General features: G+C 32.3%; 3 protein-coding genes across 3 annotated transcripts; 2 read left to right on the forward strand and 1 right to left on the reverse strand.

The window, feature by feature from the left end:
• Window positions 1-969: 969 nt before the first annotated feature.
• On the forward strand, window positions 970-4523 carry LOC137828451 (cysteine-rich receptor-like protein kinase 26). The gene is made up of 7 exons (XM_068635039.2): window positions 970-1936; window positions 2082-2198; window positions 2693-2838; window positions 2938-3148; window positions 3242-3479; window positions 3742-3892; window positions 4020-4523. Exons 1-7 carry the CDS (start codon window positions 1054-1056, stop codon window positions 4368-4370), a joined length of 2097 nt encoding a protein of 698 aa, XP_068491140.2. The 5' UTR covers window positions 970-1053; the 3' UTR covers window positions 4371-4523.
• A 6403-nt stretch (window positions 4524-10926) lies between these two features.
• On the forward strand, window positions 10927-12920 carry LOC137828452 (polyubiquitin). Its single transcript, XM_068635040.2, has 2 exons — window positions 10927-11126; window positions 11577-12920. The coding sequence occupies exon 2, from the start codon at window positions 11577-11579 to the stop codon at window positions 12720-12722; it is 1146 nt and encodes a 381-aa protein (XP_068491141.1). The 5' UTR covers window positions 10927-11126; the 3' UTR covers window positions 12723-12920.
• Window positions 12921-16127: 3207 nt separating this feature from the next.
• On the reverse strand, window positions 16128-18586 carry LOC137828453 (postsynaptic protein-like protein). The gene is made up of 4 exons (XM_068635042.2): window positions 18396-18586; window positions 18155-18272; window positions 16583-16674; window positions 16128-16461 (listed from the first exon to the last, which is right to left on the reverse strand). Exons 1-4 carry the CDS (start codon window positions 18409-18411, stop codon window positions 16397-16399), a joined length of 291 nt encoding a protein of 96 aa, XP_068491143.1. The 5' UTR covers window positions 18412-18586; the 3' UTR covers window positions 16128-16396.
• Window positions 18587-18866: the final 280 nt, after the last annotated feature.

Raw genomic sequence — 18866 nt, forward strand, 5'->3', positions numbered from 1 at the left:
GTATACTTGATGGGATAAATTCAACAATTATGTGTCGTATCATCACTAATTAATGTTATTAGTGAAAATTTAACATAAGGAACTAAATTATAGATTTTTTTAAAAAACTTAGAGAACAATTTTATTTTTTTTTAAAATCAAAAACAGTTTAGAAATTAAATACAATTCAGAAAGTAGAAAGTAAGAAAAGTAAATGATTAAGGATAAAAAAGTAGAGCGGAAAAATTAAAAACACATGAATAAGAATACAAGTATATTCAGCTTTTAAAATATGATTTGTGAAGTAATTTTATAACTACTTTATTTGCACACGAATTGTATTAGGCTTCTTTCAACCTTTTTGAAAATATATATTAAACATGTACTTTTAAACTACAATCATCTTTTTTAAACATAGAAATTTATCTCTAATTTCTTATATTTTTAACACGAGTAAATGTATCTAAAATATGTAAATCTATAGTTTGCATCTTCTCTTCTTTCATATACAAAGAAAAATGGATGACGTTTAGAAGATGAACAGTTCCAATTCTCTTCTTTCATATACAAAGACAAATGGATGACGTTTTGAAGATGAACAGTTTAAAAGAAACTCTATTGAAAATTCAAATAATCCAACGCCTTTAAATAATGTTTGTTTAAGCCTTGACTTTTTTTTTTCTTTTTTTAAATGTTAAATTTTGTATTGTATATTTATAATTTCTAAACAAAAGCACCATATATGAGCTGATTGAAAACTACTTGTCTTCTAATTTTTTAGAGTATTCTGTGTTTGCTTTCCACTTCTGTCCTAATCAGCTCGACGAGCCTACGCTTTAAAACTTTTTAATTTGACTACAGAAAATGCAAGTTTTACTTTACTTATCTTAAGTTGAATGTAGATTTTTTTTTTTCTAGACTACGTGTACTTTTAAGCGTAGGCAACTCGAGTTTATAAGAACAAAAATTAATCACAAGTCTATTTTAATTAGTAACCATTTGAAAGGAAAAACTACCAAACACACACGGTATCAAAAGATGTAATAAATTCAATGAAAACTACAAACAAAAGGTATGAAACTTATTGAAGGAAATTCTGGTTATAAAGTGAAAGCACCATTCATGATCAGACGCAAAGCTTCCGTTAACGTTGTTCCTTATTCTGATTATGGGATGGGTGCCGTTTCTTGCATGCTTCTTTTCTTTCTCTGTTGTCTAATATCTCAAGCCAACGCCCAGTATCTCTTCCAATCCTGTGATAACAGCAACGGCAACTACACAGCCAATAGCACCTATAACACCAATCTCATCACCCTTTTATCCACTCTTTCTTCCAACACGGAAATCAACTACGGTTTCTACAACTTCTCTCATGGTCAAAACGCAGACAAAGTCAACGCTATTGGGTTGTGCAGGGGAGATCTGGAGCCAAATGAGTGCCGCAGTTGCCTCAAAGATGCCGGAGGCAATATCACACAGCTTTGTCCAAACCAGAAAGAGGCTTCTATATATTATGACAACTGCCTGTTGCGCTACTCAAACCACTCAATATTTGGGGTCTTGGACATTTCTCCTGATTTTTATATGGCAAATCCAAACAATGCAACAGAAGTGGTTGAGTTCAATCGAGTGCTCGACGACTTATTGAGGGAACTCAAAGGCAAAGCAGCCTCCGGTGACTCTCGTCGTAAGTATGCTACGGATAATGACACAACTATGAATTTTCAAACCATATATGGTCTTGTGCAGTGCTCCCCTGATTTGACTCAGACAGACTGCAATGATTGCTTGGATGAGGCTATCACACGAATACCAACTTGCTGCGACGACAGGAGAGGTGGTAGAGTTGTTGGACCCAGTTGTAATATTAGATATGAAAACTACCGCTTCTACGAACAAACCACGATAATAGACCCAGAGACACCACCACCATCCACAATTAACACTTCCCCGGAAGGTACTTATCATTATATTTAATTGCTAATAGCCTAATAATTACAGTTGAGTTCGTGATCCCCCTTTATCATTTTCCTCTCTATGCTGTTTTTACTGTCCTTAATCCTTCGAGTGTCTAACACGGCAGAGGATTCTTGTTTTTGCAGAAAGTAGCAACACAACAATAATTGTCATTGCCGTAATTGTGCCTGCTGCTGCTGTTGTTTTGGTCATCTGTCTCTTCCTGTATTTAAGGAGGAGGAAGGCAAGGAAAAATCTTGCAGGCAAGTCCAGTTATCAATTTACTCCTATATATATATATATATTGTTAAAAAAAATTATAAACGGACAAGATAAACATATAGGATCTGTCATAATATAGAGTAATTCTTACTATAAATAATAATTGAACTACATGGAATATCAAACAGTCTGAATATGAAAATCTTCGATAAGTGTAACTCACAGATATTTTGAATAGAAAGAGGGAGATGTAAACCTTTTATGTTCTGGTTTCAAAAATTATAATTTAGAGTAATTTGTTTCCCTACAGTAATAATTGAACAGCATACAATTTATCGAACTGACAGAATATGAGAAAATTTCAATAATTCAAAGCATGAGCAAGTCACGACTACTTTGAATAGAAACAGGGAGTTGTATGCCTTTTGTATTTTGGTTTAAAAAATTATAAGAAATCACGAATTCACAGAGAGCGGTATTGTTCTTCGAACATATTCGAAAAACTGACTAGTTCAAATCCGTTTCCCATGTGAAGTTAAAGAAGAAGAAGATGAAAAGGAGGAGGATGAAATTAGCATTGTTGAGTCATTGCAATTCAACTTTGACACAATACGAGTTGCTACCGAGGACTTTTCTGATTCTAATAAACTTGGACAAGGTGGATTTGGAGCTGTTTACTGGGTAAGTAACCCTGTTGATTCAGACACACATCATCAAAAAAACGTGCTATAACAGCAGTTACCAAATTATTTACTATACATGAGAGAGATATATTTTCAGGGTAGGCTCTCCAATGGACAGATAATTGCAGTCAAAAGGTTGTCAAGAGATTCTGGGCAAGGAGATACGGAATTTAAGAATGAAGTGCTTTTAGTTGTCAAGCTTCAGCACCGAAATTTAGTCAGGCTACTTGGTTTCTGCTTGGAAGGAAGAGAAAGACTACTTGTCTATGAATTTGTTCCCAATAAAAGCCTTGATTACTTCATATTTGGTAACTTTATAACTGCTCTTCTATATTTCACTTTTTGCTCAATACACACCTAATTATTCATAAACTTAAAACTGTTGGCGGCTATATATGCAGATCCATCCATGAAAGCCCAATTGGATTGGGAAAAGCGCTACAAAATCATTAGAGGTATTGCTCGAGGTCTTCTCTACCTTCACGAAGATTCTCAGCTACGAATTATCCATCGAGATCTCAAAGCAAGCAACATTCTCTTAGACCAAGAGATGAATCCTAAGATAGCAGATTTTGGCATGGCCAGACTGGTTTTAATGGATCAAACTCAAGCAAATACCAGTAGAATTGTTGGAACCTAGTAAGTATTAGAATATGTTATAGCTTGTTGATGGTTGAGACTTTAATTTCAATCAACCATTGAAGAGAACTTTTATCAATGGTAAAATGAATTAGTAACTTTTCAAAGAGTTTACATCTAAGGTAGTTGTTAGAATCAATCTGTTTCGTATGCTGTGATAGCGTAAATTATTTTTAGTACTAATTCAGATTTAAAGCTGTCAATGGCATTAGAAACTGAAACAGAACGAAAGTAATAATCCTGTCAATATATTGGTCTGTAGTGGATATATGGCACCGGAGTATGCGATGCATGGACAGTTTTCAGTGAAATCAGACGTCTTCAGTTTTGGTGTACTGATTCTTGAGATTGTAAGCGGCCAGAAAAACAGTGGAATTAATAATGGAGAGAATATGGAGGATCTACTAAACTTCGTAAGTCTTTCTTTTGTCACTGTTATTTCTTCATCACGACTTAAAATAATGGATTAGAAGATTACATGCTCCAAAACATTAATGTAGAAGTGAATCCATGATCATGATGTGATGACAAATTTTGCAGGCTTGGAGAAACTGGAAGGAGGGGAAGGCTATAAATATTGTAGATCCATCACTGAACAGCAATTCACGGAATGAAATGCTGAGATGCATCCATATTGGTTTACTCTGTGTTCAAGAAAATTTAGTTGACAGACCAACCATGGCTAACATTGTGCTGATGCTTAACAGCTATTCTCTGAGTCTCCCGATTCCTGCAGAACCAGCATTTTATATGAACAGTAGAACTAGAAGCCTTCCAGAGATGCAGTCATGGGATTATAATTCACGGGAAACAGGATCAAGTGAACCAATACTTAAATCGGCTCAAGAATCAGAAAATGAAGTTTCAATTACTGAGCTATACCCTCGCTAGATGTTGGATTTATTCATTATCCATCTTTCTTCTCTTGGACCAAAATATAATGTCTTACAGTCTGCAAAATTTTGTTAAATACATTTTTTCCCTACTGAGACTGAAACCTGTGATGATTTTCTTTTAATCTAATTAATATATTTCTTCAATTAATACGTAATTTCATTTTTATTAATGTATTTATAAAATGGTTTATAAAATATCCAAATATTCCTTAATTAGTGTCTGATAGTTTGCTCCTTGTAAAATTATTCATGGGTAGAATGTTTTTGAGAGATGAGATTGATAGTTTGGTCCTTTTCAATTTTCTACCTTTTAATAATCTCATGTTCGATATTATGATATGTGTGTATAGGAAAAAGTTTTATTGACAGTGTGATTAACACTATTCAATAACCCCCTCTATAATAATATTATAATATTTTAAATTAAAAATTAAAATGAAAATGATTAAAATATTAATTTATCTATTTGCTTTGTTCGTACTGTTTAAAGTGTCAAAGGATGAGGTCCTGTGTGTATAATGATTTAAATATGACAATTTAATGTTTGAAAACTTTTAAACACACAAATAAACAAGAATAAAATATTTCCTGCAATAGTAGAACTTGTAAAGAGATGGATGAAGTGTATACTTCGTTCTGTATGCTACTCGAAGTTTTAGTATGTTTTTTTTTATGGGTAATGATATATTAATAATTTTATTTTTTATACAATTATATCATAATTTTTAATATTTTTTATATTATTTAATTACAAATTTATTTTTTATTATATAAATTTATATTTAAATAAATCAAATCAAGAATGGTATAGAATTTATAGCTGTTAAAATATCAATTTTTTTTATATTGTCAAAATAATTTTACCTTCTCAAAATTCAAAAATGTTTTTTTCACAACTCTGTTGCACCCTACAACCCAATAAATATTATTATTTTAATTATTTATAAAAATTTATAATTTTGAAAAAAATTATACCATTTTATGTTTTGCTTGTATTTTCACTAAGGGTTTTTTTTTTCTTTTTTTTTTGTTACAAATATTAATATTTATTGTCCAAATTCTTGTATAAGGGTTGGGACATCCCTGAAATGTCCCTCTTAATTTTAATTTTATTCTTTGTTGATAAAAAAAACGGGTGGACCACGGTTGTTAAAATATCATAACTCCTCAGAATAACAAATTTTGTCACCTTTCACCCCGACAAATTTTTTTAAAAAAAAATAACAAAAAACTTGTAATAAATAATGAAAACAACCCAAATACATGATCTCCAAGTTGCAATACTCAGATACTCATCTCCGAATTTTCTGACAACCTTCATAGTCTGAGTTGCAATAAGATGATGTCGGTGTCAGATTCATGTTTCTAATAAGTTTGTGATTTGAAGATGAAATGAAAAGCAAATGTGATTTGTTATGATTCAGTGAAAATAGAGAGAAACACCTACCCGTGAGCATATGCGAAGATATTCCTTCATGAATTGTCATTTATTTGTTTTGATTTGATCTGGGAAATTGATTGTGTCTATAATTTTCTATATTTGAATTTGGAAGCATCATAATTTTCTAATCTGTTGTTTAGTGAATTAAGATGGGTTTGATATTTAAATTCAAATATATTCATTTACTATGCTTGAGGACAAGCAAGATTATAAGTTGGGGAGAGTGATAAGTGTCTAATTTTAGTAATATTTCATATTAAAATATAGACACTTATGAGGATTTATTGCTAATTTACATATAAAATAATCCCTAATTTATGAATTTATACCTTTTTACATTTTTTATGATCTTTTATTTGAATAAGAGTATTTTATTCCCAAATTTGGTGTTAATTGCAGATTTATAAGGAAGATTGGAGATTTGGATTAAAGATAAATGATTTGACCTAAAAAGATAAAGATAGAAGGTCCCATAATGGAAAAGATGCAAAAAAGATTGGGTCTTTTTTATGTTTTATTATTTAGCCCATTAGTGCGACACAGGAAGCCACCTAACCCTAGAAAACTATGATAAATAGAGGGCTAGAGGCTCAACTCTAGGGTGCCAGATTGAGAGGAAAACACCATAGAGTGAATTGTAACCCAATTGGGAGAATGGAAGGTGATAGAAGTATGCGTGGCTAATTCTATCCTTTGGGATTTGGAGTAATCTGCTCAAACTCTTATGTATTGAGGTGATATTTTATATATTAATATTCAGTTCTTAATTGATTATTGGTATTGTTGTTTTACTTTTAATTTTCCGTGACAAATTGAGAATATTAAATCTGACCGGGAGGTATTTTTAGGGTTCGGACCTAAACAACAATACTTAACATATTTGAGTGCTAGGAATATATTTGAAATGTTAATTGTTGCTATTAAACGTCTGAGCTTCGTTCTAAGTTGTTCTTATAATTATGCGAGAGATCGATAGTTAGGGGACATTCTTAAAGATTTTATATGCGAGGAATCGATATAAATGATTTTTATACGGGCATCAATTCCAATCAAAGAACTTAATATTGACATGCTAATCAAAATACTTAAGAGTGAGAGAGATGAAACTAATCCTTATTTTTCCAATTGAAACAACTAATTCTTTCCGTCCTTAGGGAAATTATTACTTTTGACAAACGCGGTGCACTTGCCGTAAAAAGTCATCAGCAACCAAAAGTTTTTAGGTGAGAAAGTGAAGGTGGATGATTATATAGTATCTCAAAAGGTGATTTATTTTTTAGTAAAGGTGATGACAAACAATTAATGATATATGTGGCGGTTAAAACGCATCTCCCCAAAATTCTAATGGTAGATGAGATTGAAATATGAGGACTCGTGTTGTGGTTAAGGAGTGTAAACGCAAGTGCGTTGACATTCAATATGAGGACCCCAAATGTCACAATGCAATAGATTAAATGGAGAATGAGATTTTATTATCCTTAAAGGAAAGGTAACTTGTCTGTTTAACTTTGGGACAAATACTACAATTATTATGAATGGGAATAAGATTTTTATCGATAGGTAGTAATGAAGATGCAAGTTGTAGACGCGTCAGAGAAGGATGTTCGAGATGCTTATGCCATAAATCAGGTCGGTCGAAATTTGAGATATGTGGTATTGGTTTGGAAGAGGGGACATGTAATATAAACATGCATGTTTTTACTCGAGCCAATCATCATTCCTGTAGCCAAGTCCTGTAAAACGCAACCATGTGTGAAAAAAACTTATCTTACTAACGAAGATGAGATTAAAATTTAAAGAGGGAAGATGCAATGTGATCGGTTGCTCCGCTATCCAAAATCCATGGTTTCGTAAAAGCAGAATTAGTAGACGAGTTATGAGCAAATAGACTTGCAGAGAGCGAGAGCGTGTAAATAGTTTTTGCCAATTGTTGAATTTGCTCGGCAGTGAAGCCTTGTACGAGTTTGTATCAGACTCGTTACTAATGCCTTCTTTGCTAGACATGATCTTTTATTTAGGGGATAAAAATGGAGAGGTTGTCAGGGCACCATCTCATGAGTTAGTTTTATGAGTTTAAGTTAAGTTTAAAGTCCACTTCTTAACAAAACATTAGCATATGCAAATAAAAAAAACTAAATATACTAAAATTAATATAAACAATGCATGAATATAAATAATACACATAAATAAATAAATTGCTCAAATATCAACATATTGACACAAATTTTGAGTAAGAAAAGTAACAGTAAACAGTTATATAAGAAATTACTCATCCTAAAAGCCGAATAACTCGAATTTCATTATTTGGTAGGTTAACATTTGCTTCAAAAAATAATCTTATTGTCTTCTTTGAAGTCATTTAACCTACATAAATTTTTCCATTTCGCTCCAAGTTTTATTTTACTATTTTGTATAAAAATATCATTTATAAAATTATATGTATATATGTATATAAATAAATGTAAATGAGAAAATAAAAAAAATAACATAAAAAATATTAATATCTAAGAAATAAACATCAACAAATGTGAATAAATAAAAAAATAAACATACTAAATTAATATAAACAATGCATAAAAATAAAAAATACACATAAATAAATAAATTGTTCAAAGTATCAACAAACTGATACAATTTTTTTAGGAAAATAAAGTAGCCATAAACAGTTATGTAAAAAATGACTCATCCTAAAAGCTGAATAACTCGAATTTCATTATTTGATTTTATTCTATGTTTCAAAAACAATCTTATCGTTTTCTTTTTTTAATAACCTTTGGTGTTCTAGAATGTTTTCTACTAGGTCATATTTGTACTTATGCTACACTTTGTTTCGTGCACGACACACAGTTTTAATATTTATATTTTGGTTATAGAAATTTTTGTTGGGGTCTAAATAGACTGAGTATATTTTTTTTTGGTAAGATTTTAAATACTCCTTAAATATTTTATATTTTATATTTAATTAATTTTTTGTCAATTAAAAAAAAATATGCTACATTTATATGCATATAATTTTTCAATTTCTTTTTGTGATATTTTGAGTTCAATTGATTAAGTAAGTTGACAGAAATATCATACAAAATAGATTGATTTTTGGCTGATCTTCCCTATGATTGGGTTATATCATTCTAGATATATAATATTTTGGTAACATTTCAAATTTTTGTAGTCAATATTTGGATTACAAACAACTTCCAAACAACGGAATCTATTAAAACTACAATTGATTGGTTGTTTTGTGATGATTGTGTATTGAAAGAGAATCAATGGATGTTGATGATTATTTTTATATTTGAACATTAAACTGGATTGGAAGGGTTAAATGAGTAGTTGGCTCCTTAGTAACGTGTGCTTTTACTAAGCATAAAATTATGTTTTGAACTTATAAAAAATGGTTAGTTTGGTAGAATTTATTTTTGGATAAATTTTTGTCTTTATGAAAAAATTATTCTTTTATAAAGTGACGTTATTAGAGGATACTAGTACACTATTTTTACAAATTTCAGAATGGCTCAAACGAGGAACAAAAGTTTGAGTAACACAAGAAAATGACTATCTCCTACTCTTTAGAATTTTATAGCTTAAACAATGACTATCACTAATTGATAAGGTTATTAGGATCTTAGGTGAGTCTTTGAAGGATACTCTGCAGCTAGCATATCATTATTTATCTAAGAAGTGTACTTTAAGTTTAATTAGACCTTATAAAATCAGTTTATAAGTTGAGGTTTGCACTCACTTATATACCATAAAATATTTTTATCTCTAGTCGTTGTAGGATCTCTAATACATCCCCTCACGCCAAGACCCTCCAACTCATGTGTAAGATTTTAAATTAATGGGTGGTCTGATAGCAACCCGGATGCTGTGATAAGTCTAACAAACTCTCGTTATGATAGACTTTATATGACTCTAATACCATCTTAAGAAGTAAACTTTAAGCCTAATTCATTCTTATAAAATCGACCTATAAGATGAGATTTGGACCCACTTATATACAATGAAATGTCTTAATCTTTAATTGTTGTGAGATCTCCAACCATTAGAGAATGTATTACTCAGATAACAATATATTCTATATATTATATATTAAGTGAGGAGGAATCTAAGTGTAATTTGTGTTATATAAATATTATAATAAACATCTAATATGATGAAGTAGTTTCTCAACAAGTTTAACTGTAAATTTATTATAAAGTATTAAACATACAATACAAAACTCATATCACAGTACACTAATATTTTAATTATATTTAATTTATTTTTTAATTTAAAATATTATTATATTATTATAATGGTTTTTCAAACATATATATATATATATATATATTACTTTTTGAGTATTAAAAAATCTTTTCCTTTATTATAAAAGGAACATTTAGAATTTCGGAAAAAAATAGGCTAAAATACGCGTTGATACGTGTACAGTTTAAAATAAAGTATTATATTATATTACATATAAGTAAAAAAGTTTCTAATAAACAGCCAATTTTTGTTTCTTTTGTTTTCTTTATGACGTAATTATTACAAACTATTAATTATCAAATAAAATGCTAAACGATAATTTTTGTACAAACAATTAAAATTACACATAAATAAAAAAATTAATAACCTGACAACTCAGATAAGATGGTGTAGCTTATTATATGGAAACTAGATTAGATGATAATGATTATACCCATCACTCTTAAAGTTGTCTTTAATACATCATTATTATTTTTTTCAATAATCTATCTTTTACTCTTATTTAATTGGTGAATCCGTCACCTCTAAGTTTCATAATTTGTTTAGAGTTAAAACATGGATAACTACAAGACATTTCCTCATTAGAAAACTGAATGATAAAGTTTTTCAATCATTCATCGTTATCGCCCATAAAAAAATCCAACATGACAGCTTTTAAATAGAATTCTTAATGAGTAAAATAGGAGCCAGTGGGCCCACATGAAACTGTGAACGCTCCACTTGCAATGGTTCGGGCCCAAATTGTGAAGTGGGGCCCAATTTGATGACACCGTTGTAACAGATTCGACCGAGCGTCTGACTCCGTCAACATTACGAAAATCCAACAACCACGCAAATTGCCATCCTCCTTTTCCTAGAAGGTCTCCCCGAAAACGCATCCAACACCACATATCACCCGTGTCATAAGCACCAAGTAACGACACATGGACACGCGTCACAGTGTCATTGGACAGGATTCCACCGCTTTAGCTATAAAATGGCCCATGCCCCCTGTCTCTCTTCACAGTTCAATTCAAAACAAACTTGTTCATCCTCTTTAGGCCGTTCCCAACCTCTCCCTTCAAGGTTCGTTCATTTCTTCGTGTTTATGTTATTTATTCGTTCTGTGAATTATCGTTTTCTCGATTAGGTCGTTGTGTTTTAGTTAGGGTTTGCACGGTTTAATCGATCTCGAATTCATCGTCAGAACATGTTCTTTATCTTTTACAATAACGTCTGGTATTGTTGATTGTGTAATCTTATATTCGGTCTAGTTATTTATTTTTTGAAGAAATTGTTCAGATCCCTTAACAGAGCTTTTTTTCTTTCAAGAAATTGTTCAGATCCGTTAACAGAGCTTTTTTCTTTCAAGAAATTGTTCAGATCTGTTAACAACCGCCTTATGTTGTTTGTTTTTTAGCTAGATTATGTTTTTTCCATGAAACTCTCCAGATCTGTTCTTGAGATTTACTTGATTCAATTGGATAGCTGTTTAATTACATCGATGTGATTCGTCTCTGGTTTTTATCTCTGCAGATGCAGATCTTCGTTAAGACACTGACCGGAAAGACCATCACTCTCGAGGTCGAGAGCTCCGACACTATTGACAACGTCAAGGCCAAGATCCAGGACAAGGAAGGAATCCCCCCAGACCAGCAACGTCTCATCTTCGCTGGAAAGCAGCTGGAGGATGGGCGCACCCTCGCCGACTACAACATTCAAAAGGAATCAACCCTTCACCTAGTTCTCCGTCTCCGTGGTGGCATGCAGATCTTTGTGAAGACTCTTACCGGAAAGACCATCACCCTTGAGGTGGAGAGCTCTGACACCATCGACAACGTCAAGGCCAAGATCCAGGACAAGGAGGGAATTCCCCCGGACCAGCAGAGGTTGATCTTCGCTGGAAAGCAGCTGGAGGATGGGCGCACCCTCGCCGACTACAACATCCAGAAGGAATCAACCCTTCACCTGGTTCTCCGTCTCCGTGGTGGCATGCAGATCTTTGTGAAGACTCTTACCGGCAAGACCATCACCCTCGAGGTGGAGAGCTCTGACACCATCGACAACGTGAAGGCCAAGATCCAGGACAAGGAGGGAATACCCCCGGACCAGCAGAGGTTGATCTTCGCTGGAAAACAGCTGGAGGATGGAAGGACCCTCGCCGACTATAACATCCAGAAGGAGTCAACTCTCCACTTGGTGTTGCGTCTTCGTGGTGGTATGCAGATCTTTGTGAAGACCCTCACTGGTAAGACTATTACTCTTGAGGTGGAGAGTTCGGACACTATTGACAATGTGAAGGCCAAGATCCAGGATAAGGAGGGTATTCCCCCGGATCAGCAGAGGTTGATCTTCGCTGGGAAGCAGCTTGAGGACGGGAGGACCCTTGCTGACTATAACATTCAGAAGGAGTCTACCCTTCACCTTGTCCTTCGTCTTAGGGGAGGAATGCAGATTTTCGTCAAGACCCTTACGGGTAAGACCATTACCCTTGAGGTGGAGAGCTCTGACACCATCGACAATGTGAAGGCGAAAATTCAGGACAAGGAGGGCATCCCACCGGACCAGCAGAGGTTGATCTTTGCAGGGAAGCAGTTGGAGGATGGAAGAACCCTTGCTGATTACAACATTCAGAAGGAGTCCACTCTTCACCTTGTCCTGCGTCTTCGTGGGGGCTTTTAAAATTTGAAATGTGGATTGGGTCTTTATCGACCCTCTAAATAAATTTGGTTTGTGTTGGACTGTATTGTCCCGTTGATATTATCGAACTTTGTTACGAATCCATCCTTTGTTGAAGGATACTCTGCAGCTAGCATATCATTATAAACATTTTACTCATTTCACCAAATAATATATCCTAAATTCATGCTTTTCTTCTCATAATTGTTTCAATTCAAATGGTAATAGAATACACAATACTTGTTGGAACATAATTAAAGATATGAATGAAGACTATTGATAGAGTAACCATCGTCTTCAAGATCTTGTCTCTCGTTACAAACTCAATTGTTAACTGCAGTTTCGCGTGATCTGACTTACTGAGTATGGGAGAGGCTGCCAAAGAAGTTTTGAGACCTTTGAAAGTTTTGATTCTTCAAACAATTGATTAATAGTTTCACCTTCTTGGTCATTTTAGGTAATAACCTATAGAGTCTATCGCAACTTTGTCCCTCTTTCGAATCTCATTTTATGCCTGTTATCACTTGGTTAGGTTAACTACTTGTTTGCAGTACCATGTGATTTTATCACTTCACCTATCTATTCCTATTTGTCTTTTGAAAACCTCATCCTATCAAACGCTTGTGGGTTATCATTGCATTTTTTTCAAGTAAAAAATATAACTCTAATAGTAATTGCAATTTTCTAGTAGATAAACCGTCATCTTACTATACTTTAAATATGCCCTAAGAAGCTTAATAACTTGTAGTTTGAAAAGTTTGAAGCTCCATCAAAAGTTTTTGTTGTACCACTCAAACCAATTTAAGGAGTTAAATATTAATATAAACTCAAAACCCTAAAATCACACTCTAATTGAGTTAAAAATTGATTTTGTTGTAATAAGTTAAAATACTATTTTTAGTAATGACTTATATTTAAATATTAACTTAAACTTAAAACTATTATATAGTTTTATTTATATATTAGAAAATCCTTTTACTTAATACATATTTGATCATAGTTATTCTAACTTGCTCTATTTTAAAGAGATTAATCAAAATTTTAGTGAACTATTTTTCTGACACTTACTTTTAATTTAGGTTCTATTATAAAGAGATTAGTTAAAACTCAGATTTTAAAAAAAAATCTTTCTTAATTCACCTAAAAATAGTTTCAATAAGTTTCGACAATAATATTTAGAGTTCATCATCAAACTTTGGTGAATCTATTTTCAAATTTTAGTTATTATGATACTCACTAAAAAAAAGTTATATTAATGAATCTATTTTCAAATTTTAGTTATTATGATACTCACTAAAAAAAAGTTATATTAATGAATCTATTTTCAAATTTTAGTTATTATGATACTCACTAAAAAAAGTTATATTAATGTGACAACATCATTATATTGAGATGAAATCATCTTTTCATGATGTTTTAAAAATTTATATGAAAGCTGATTCGAGATGAACTCATCTTTTCATGTTTTAAAAACTTATATGAAATCTATAAACAAGTGTTCAAATTGTCGTAGTTAACATATGTAAAATAAGTTTGATAAAGACAGAACTTTTACAAAATCAATGAAATTCAAAACTTTCAAAAGAGCAACTCGCTATAATACACTAAAACTGGATCAATCTTACAACATATTGCAACATATAGAGCAGGTTATCGATTCTTCTTGTCCTGTTATCCCCAATAAATTTGTCAAGAATGTACGTCAACTAGAGCAAGATACTCGACCACAAAGAGTATATGTTGAATCACAGAAAAAGGGATTTAGATCAAAAGTCAGTTCCAAACTATTGACAAAACTACCAACTTACCACAACTAGTAGGTTGAGTTCAACTATCCACCACAAAAAGAATTGTTAAATCCCAAGTCTAAATCCCTTATTGAATGTAAGGATGCGAGTCAATCTAACTCATTTTTACCCTTTTGAAAAGTGATCGTCTATTGAAAAGTATAACTCAGATTCCATATATGAGAACAAAAAGAAAAAATAATGTGTATTTTCGTAGTTGAACTCTACAACTAGTTGAAGAAAGATAGAAAGTCACTAAGAAGCTTGTACTATCTCTTATCTTCTCGACATGAACACTCATACACTATTTTGGGAGTTTCAATATTATTGTACGCATTGATTATCCTATCAAGTAGATGCTACAAAAATCAAAACTAGCTAAGAAAATGACTGAATGGTCAGTGAAACTATCACAGTTCAAACATAAATAGGAGCAGAGAACCAACGAAGGCCTAATTCTTAGCAGAATTTCTTATCAAGTTTCCACAACATGGAGAAAGACATGAATCGTGGTATATCAGTATGGATGAGTCCTCAATAAGAAAGAAAGTAGAGATGGGCTGATCCTCAAAGGTCATGATAACATTACATTACTTTCGAGCTACACTACATACACAAGTATTTCTTCCTATATTCAATAAATTTTTTCACTCGTGTATTCATTTTGAGAACAACTTTTCGCAATACGTCTCGGAATATAAAAATTATCTTCGAAATTTCATTCCGAAATGAATGAGACATCTCAAGAAATTTATTCAGTAAATGAAGAAATTCCCTTCTTAGACGAATGCGATCATATTACTTTGAGCCCTTTGCTTTTGGCATTGTATTCAATAATAAATTTATAGGTAGCTAGTGCTAATTCCATTTTCAAATCCATTTTTCGACCACTTTGACTATCATTCCTGTGAAATTTGCATAAAGGTTGCATCCAATACACAAACATCAGGTAATACTTTATAATCCAGTTCTTTCATATACTATATCCTTCTAGGACAAGAAACCATGCGCTTAATTCTTGAGAAAGCCATTAGGCATAATCCGTGCTGGAATAACAATTTGGCATGTTATCATACTATATCCTCTCAGCGGAAATATTAAGATAGTAAAATTTAATTCTAACTTCATCTTATAAACCTAATTCAATAAGAAAAAGTTTATCCCCACTTATAAGGTCTTATGTTTAGTCATTGTAGAATCTCCCAATATCACTACCATGCATTTACGCCGGAGACATTAAGTGCTGGAATTGAAGGAGACCTTATAATAGGTGGTACCGTCAACCCAAATATTGACTAGAATAGATTTAATGAATCTGATATCATATTAAAAAGTGAATTTAAATTTAACTCATTTTCACAAAATCAACTTTTGAAGGTGATAATTATTTCCACTTATATATTATAATTAAACTTATATATAGTAAATATAAAATCTCCAACACAACACCTTTTGAATATTACACCAATAACATCGAGCATGAAAATCAAGAGAACCCTTCATAACTGGTGACACGATAATCCTAAATCTCGACTAGGATAAACTCTAAAAACCTCACCATATTAAGATAGTAAAATTTAAGTCTAACTCAATCTTACAAATCCGACTCATTAAAGAGAGGTTTGGACTTACTTATATATATATATTATAATTTGGTCATATATCTCTCCCTGAGATGGGATTTCCAACAAAGAGTTTAACAACATTTGGTTTATGTTTTGGATCTATAACGTAAATTCACTAAGGACATTATGGAAGACAGATAAACTCATTGTATTTGTTTTTTACAGCTTCAGTTACATTAGCAATACAATCAACTAACAATTAGAAAGATATTGTGCAGCTAAAAGAAGATGCAGCAAGCAGTCCAGTACTAGCATTCACTGCACATTACACATTGCTCTGTTTGTAAAACTTGGTGTCAAGAACTTGCTTGCCACACATCGCACAAACTCCTGCCATACAGAACACATCAAAAATTGAGTCATGCCCTTTCATATACAAGGCACCCTGTATCCAAAAGGGGAAAAAATGTATGGTAGCAAGTGCAAAAACATCTCAACATGGGAATATCACCTTTAGAGTAAGCACAGGTGTGGCAGTACTTGGCATCCTGGTGCACTTGCTGCTTGCATATGATGCACTTAGTATTTCCGTAAGGGGTCCATCTGCAAGAAATTAATGTAAGAATAAGTGCACTCTTCACAGATTATTAATGACTGAAACATGCATGGTGGAACAAATATCAAGGTTAGAAAAGGAGAAAAAAGAACATGTGACCCAAGCAGCAAAGGTATAACAGAATATTAGATAAAAAATTGCATAAGGTATCAATAACCATCGACAAGCACAAGACTTGCATACAGATTTACGAAAAGGTAATGCCCCTAACTCAGGCGTACTTGCTCTTATACTTAGGATGGAACTGGCTTTATTCCAGAATGTCACTCATTCTAAATCCGAAACATGGAAAGCTTTTGGACAGCTATGAAGCCATGAAAAACAAGTACCAAACTTATAATCATTATCAAATGATATGAAGTTCACATTTAAAAAACAGTGCTTATAGTGTAGAGCGTCACTTACAACAATACTAAGCTTGCACACATTACAACACCATACGGAATATATAGTAGTTTTGGAGCTTGAGACAGCTAAATTAAAAGTATTTCCCAAGAGCCTCATAAATCAAATACAGATATACAGTTTTAACTTTTAAATATATGAATATCATATGACTAAAAACATGAAGTTCGAAACAAAACTAAATTGTAGGGGATAACTGTGAAGAGGGAAAGTAATCAGGGTTGAAAGTGAACTAGGAAGGGATGTCACACACAAAAAAGTATGAAATAGAATGAATTGTAATAACACAGATGTAATTGTGTTCAAAATTCGTTACTTACAGAATCAGGTCCTAGGGATAGTGAAAAAATGATTTACTTTGTTAAAAATACTTGTTCAAAATAGCCGACTAGTTCCCTATCACTAACTACCGCCGATAGAATTAGGTTTCTTTCTCAACTCATACAATACAACCATTAGTACAAATGTACATGTAAATATGCATTGCCTAAAAGAATATATATATGTATGTATGTATTCTAACCATCAAACCAAGTATGCAGTGACAATTGTGCAGGGAATCTCCAATATCTCCATATAAGGTCGCGAATATGCATAGCCTCTCATAGTTAGTGATGCATACAATTTACAAACACTAAAAATTCAAAAAACCTAACATTCAAGGGTGAATCTCATCCAACAAGTTCAACCCATCAAATTCCTCAGAAGATTGTTCCCCCCTTAAGGAAGTTCTATGCAACACAAATGAAATATAGTAGAATAAATACTGTCGAGACTCAAAGCTGAAAATCGGGGATAGCATCAAACAAATTCCACATTGCAAATTGATTTTTAAAATATAATCTCCATCACAAAAATTTATTATATCAAGCAGCTGTCAAGTAATTTACATTCAAAAATTTCTGCAGGAAACTAGAAATGCTCGCTATAACATGTTATCAGCTAATGAAAAATATACAAGGGACAAAGCTAAGTTATGGTTCTTTATGTCCAGTTTCAAAATTAATAAAAAAAAAAGAGGAAATAATAACAAAAAAAGAAAAATTAAAGATTATCGAAGACCTGTTTTTCTTAGAGAGAAGCTTGTTCTCGTTGATCTTGCGGCCACCACCCTCGGTAGTGTTGCTGGCCCCTTCTTTCCACTTGTCTGGTACTATAACCTTTGTTAATTTCTTCTCACCTGCAACCCAAATTCCAATTCCAATTCCAATTCAAATTCAAATGAAACTTCAAAACAATTAAATAATTAACGGAGAGATAGAGAAGGAAAGGAAAGTGTCGAAGGAGTGGAGATGAAACTCACACTTCTCGCAGACCATAGCTGTCGTTAAGGTGTAATTGGACTCAGAATTTTGAGATTCGATGATCAAAGTTGGGATGCTAACAACAAAACCCTATGCCCCTTTTCACTAAGTTTTTCCAACGACAAGCTCTCCCACTAATACACTTCTTCAAAGATTCCAACTTTTTCAACCGACAAAATTACCCTTTCTTAAAAAATAACTGAACCAAACTAAGGATCTATAAAAAAAAAATTATCTATTTTTTGTTCAATAAAAATGTTTGATTCGGATTAAAATTAAAAATATTTTAAATTTAATTATATGAGTATAACAAAATGTCATTTAAGTTTAATTATCATTTTAATTGATGTACCAAAGGCTAAAAATAATTTTATCCCCTAAATTTAAAAAGCTCAATATAACTTCAATTTGTTTTAAAAAAATCAATTTCTTGTCAACTTTCATTAAAACTTTCAACGAGATCTAAGTAT

This window comes from Phaseolus vulgaris, chromosome 7, assembly GCF_051622355.1.
Source record: "Phaseolus vulgaris cultivar YP4 chromosome 7, ASM5162235v1, whole genome shotgun sequence".
Taxonomy (NCBI): domain Eukaryota; kingdom Viridiplantae; phylum Streptophyta; class Magnoliopsida; order Fabales; family Fabaceae; genus Phaseolus; species Phaseolus vulgaris.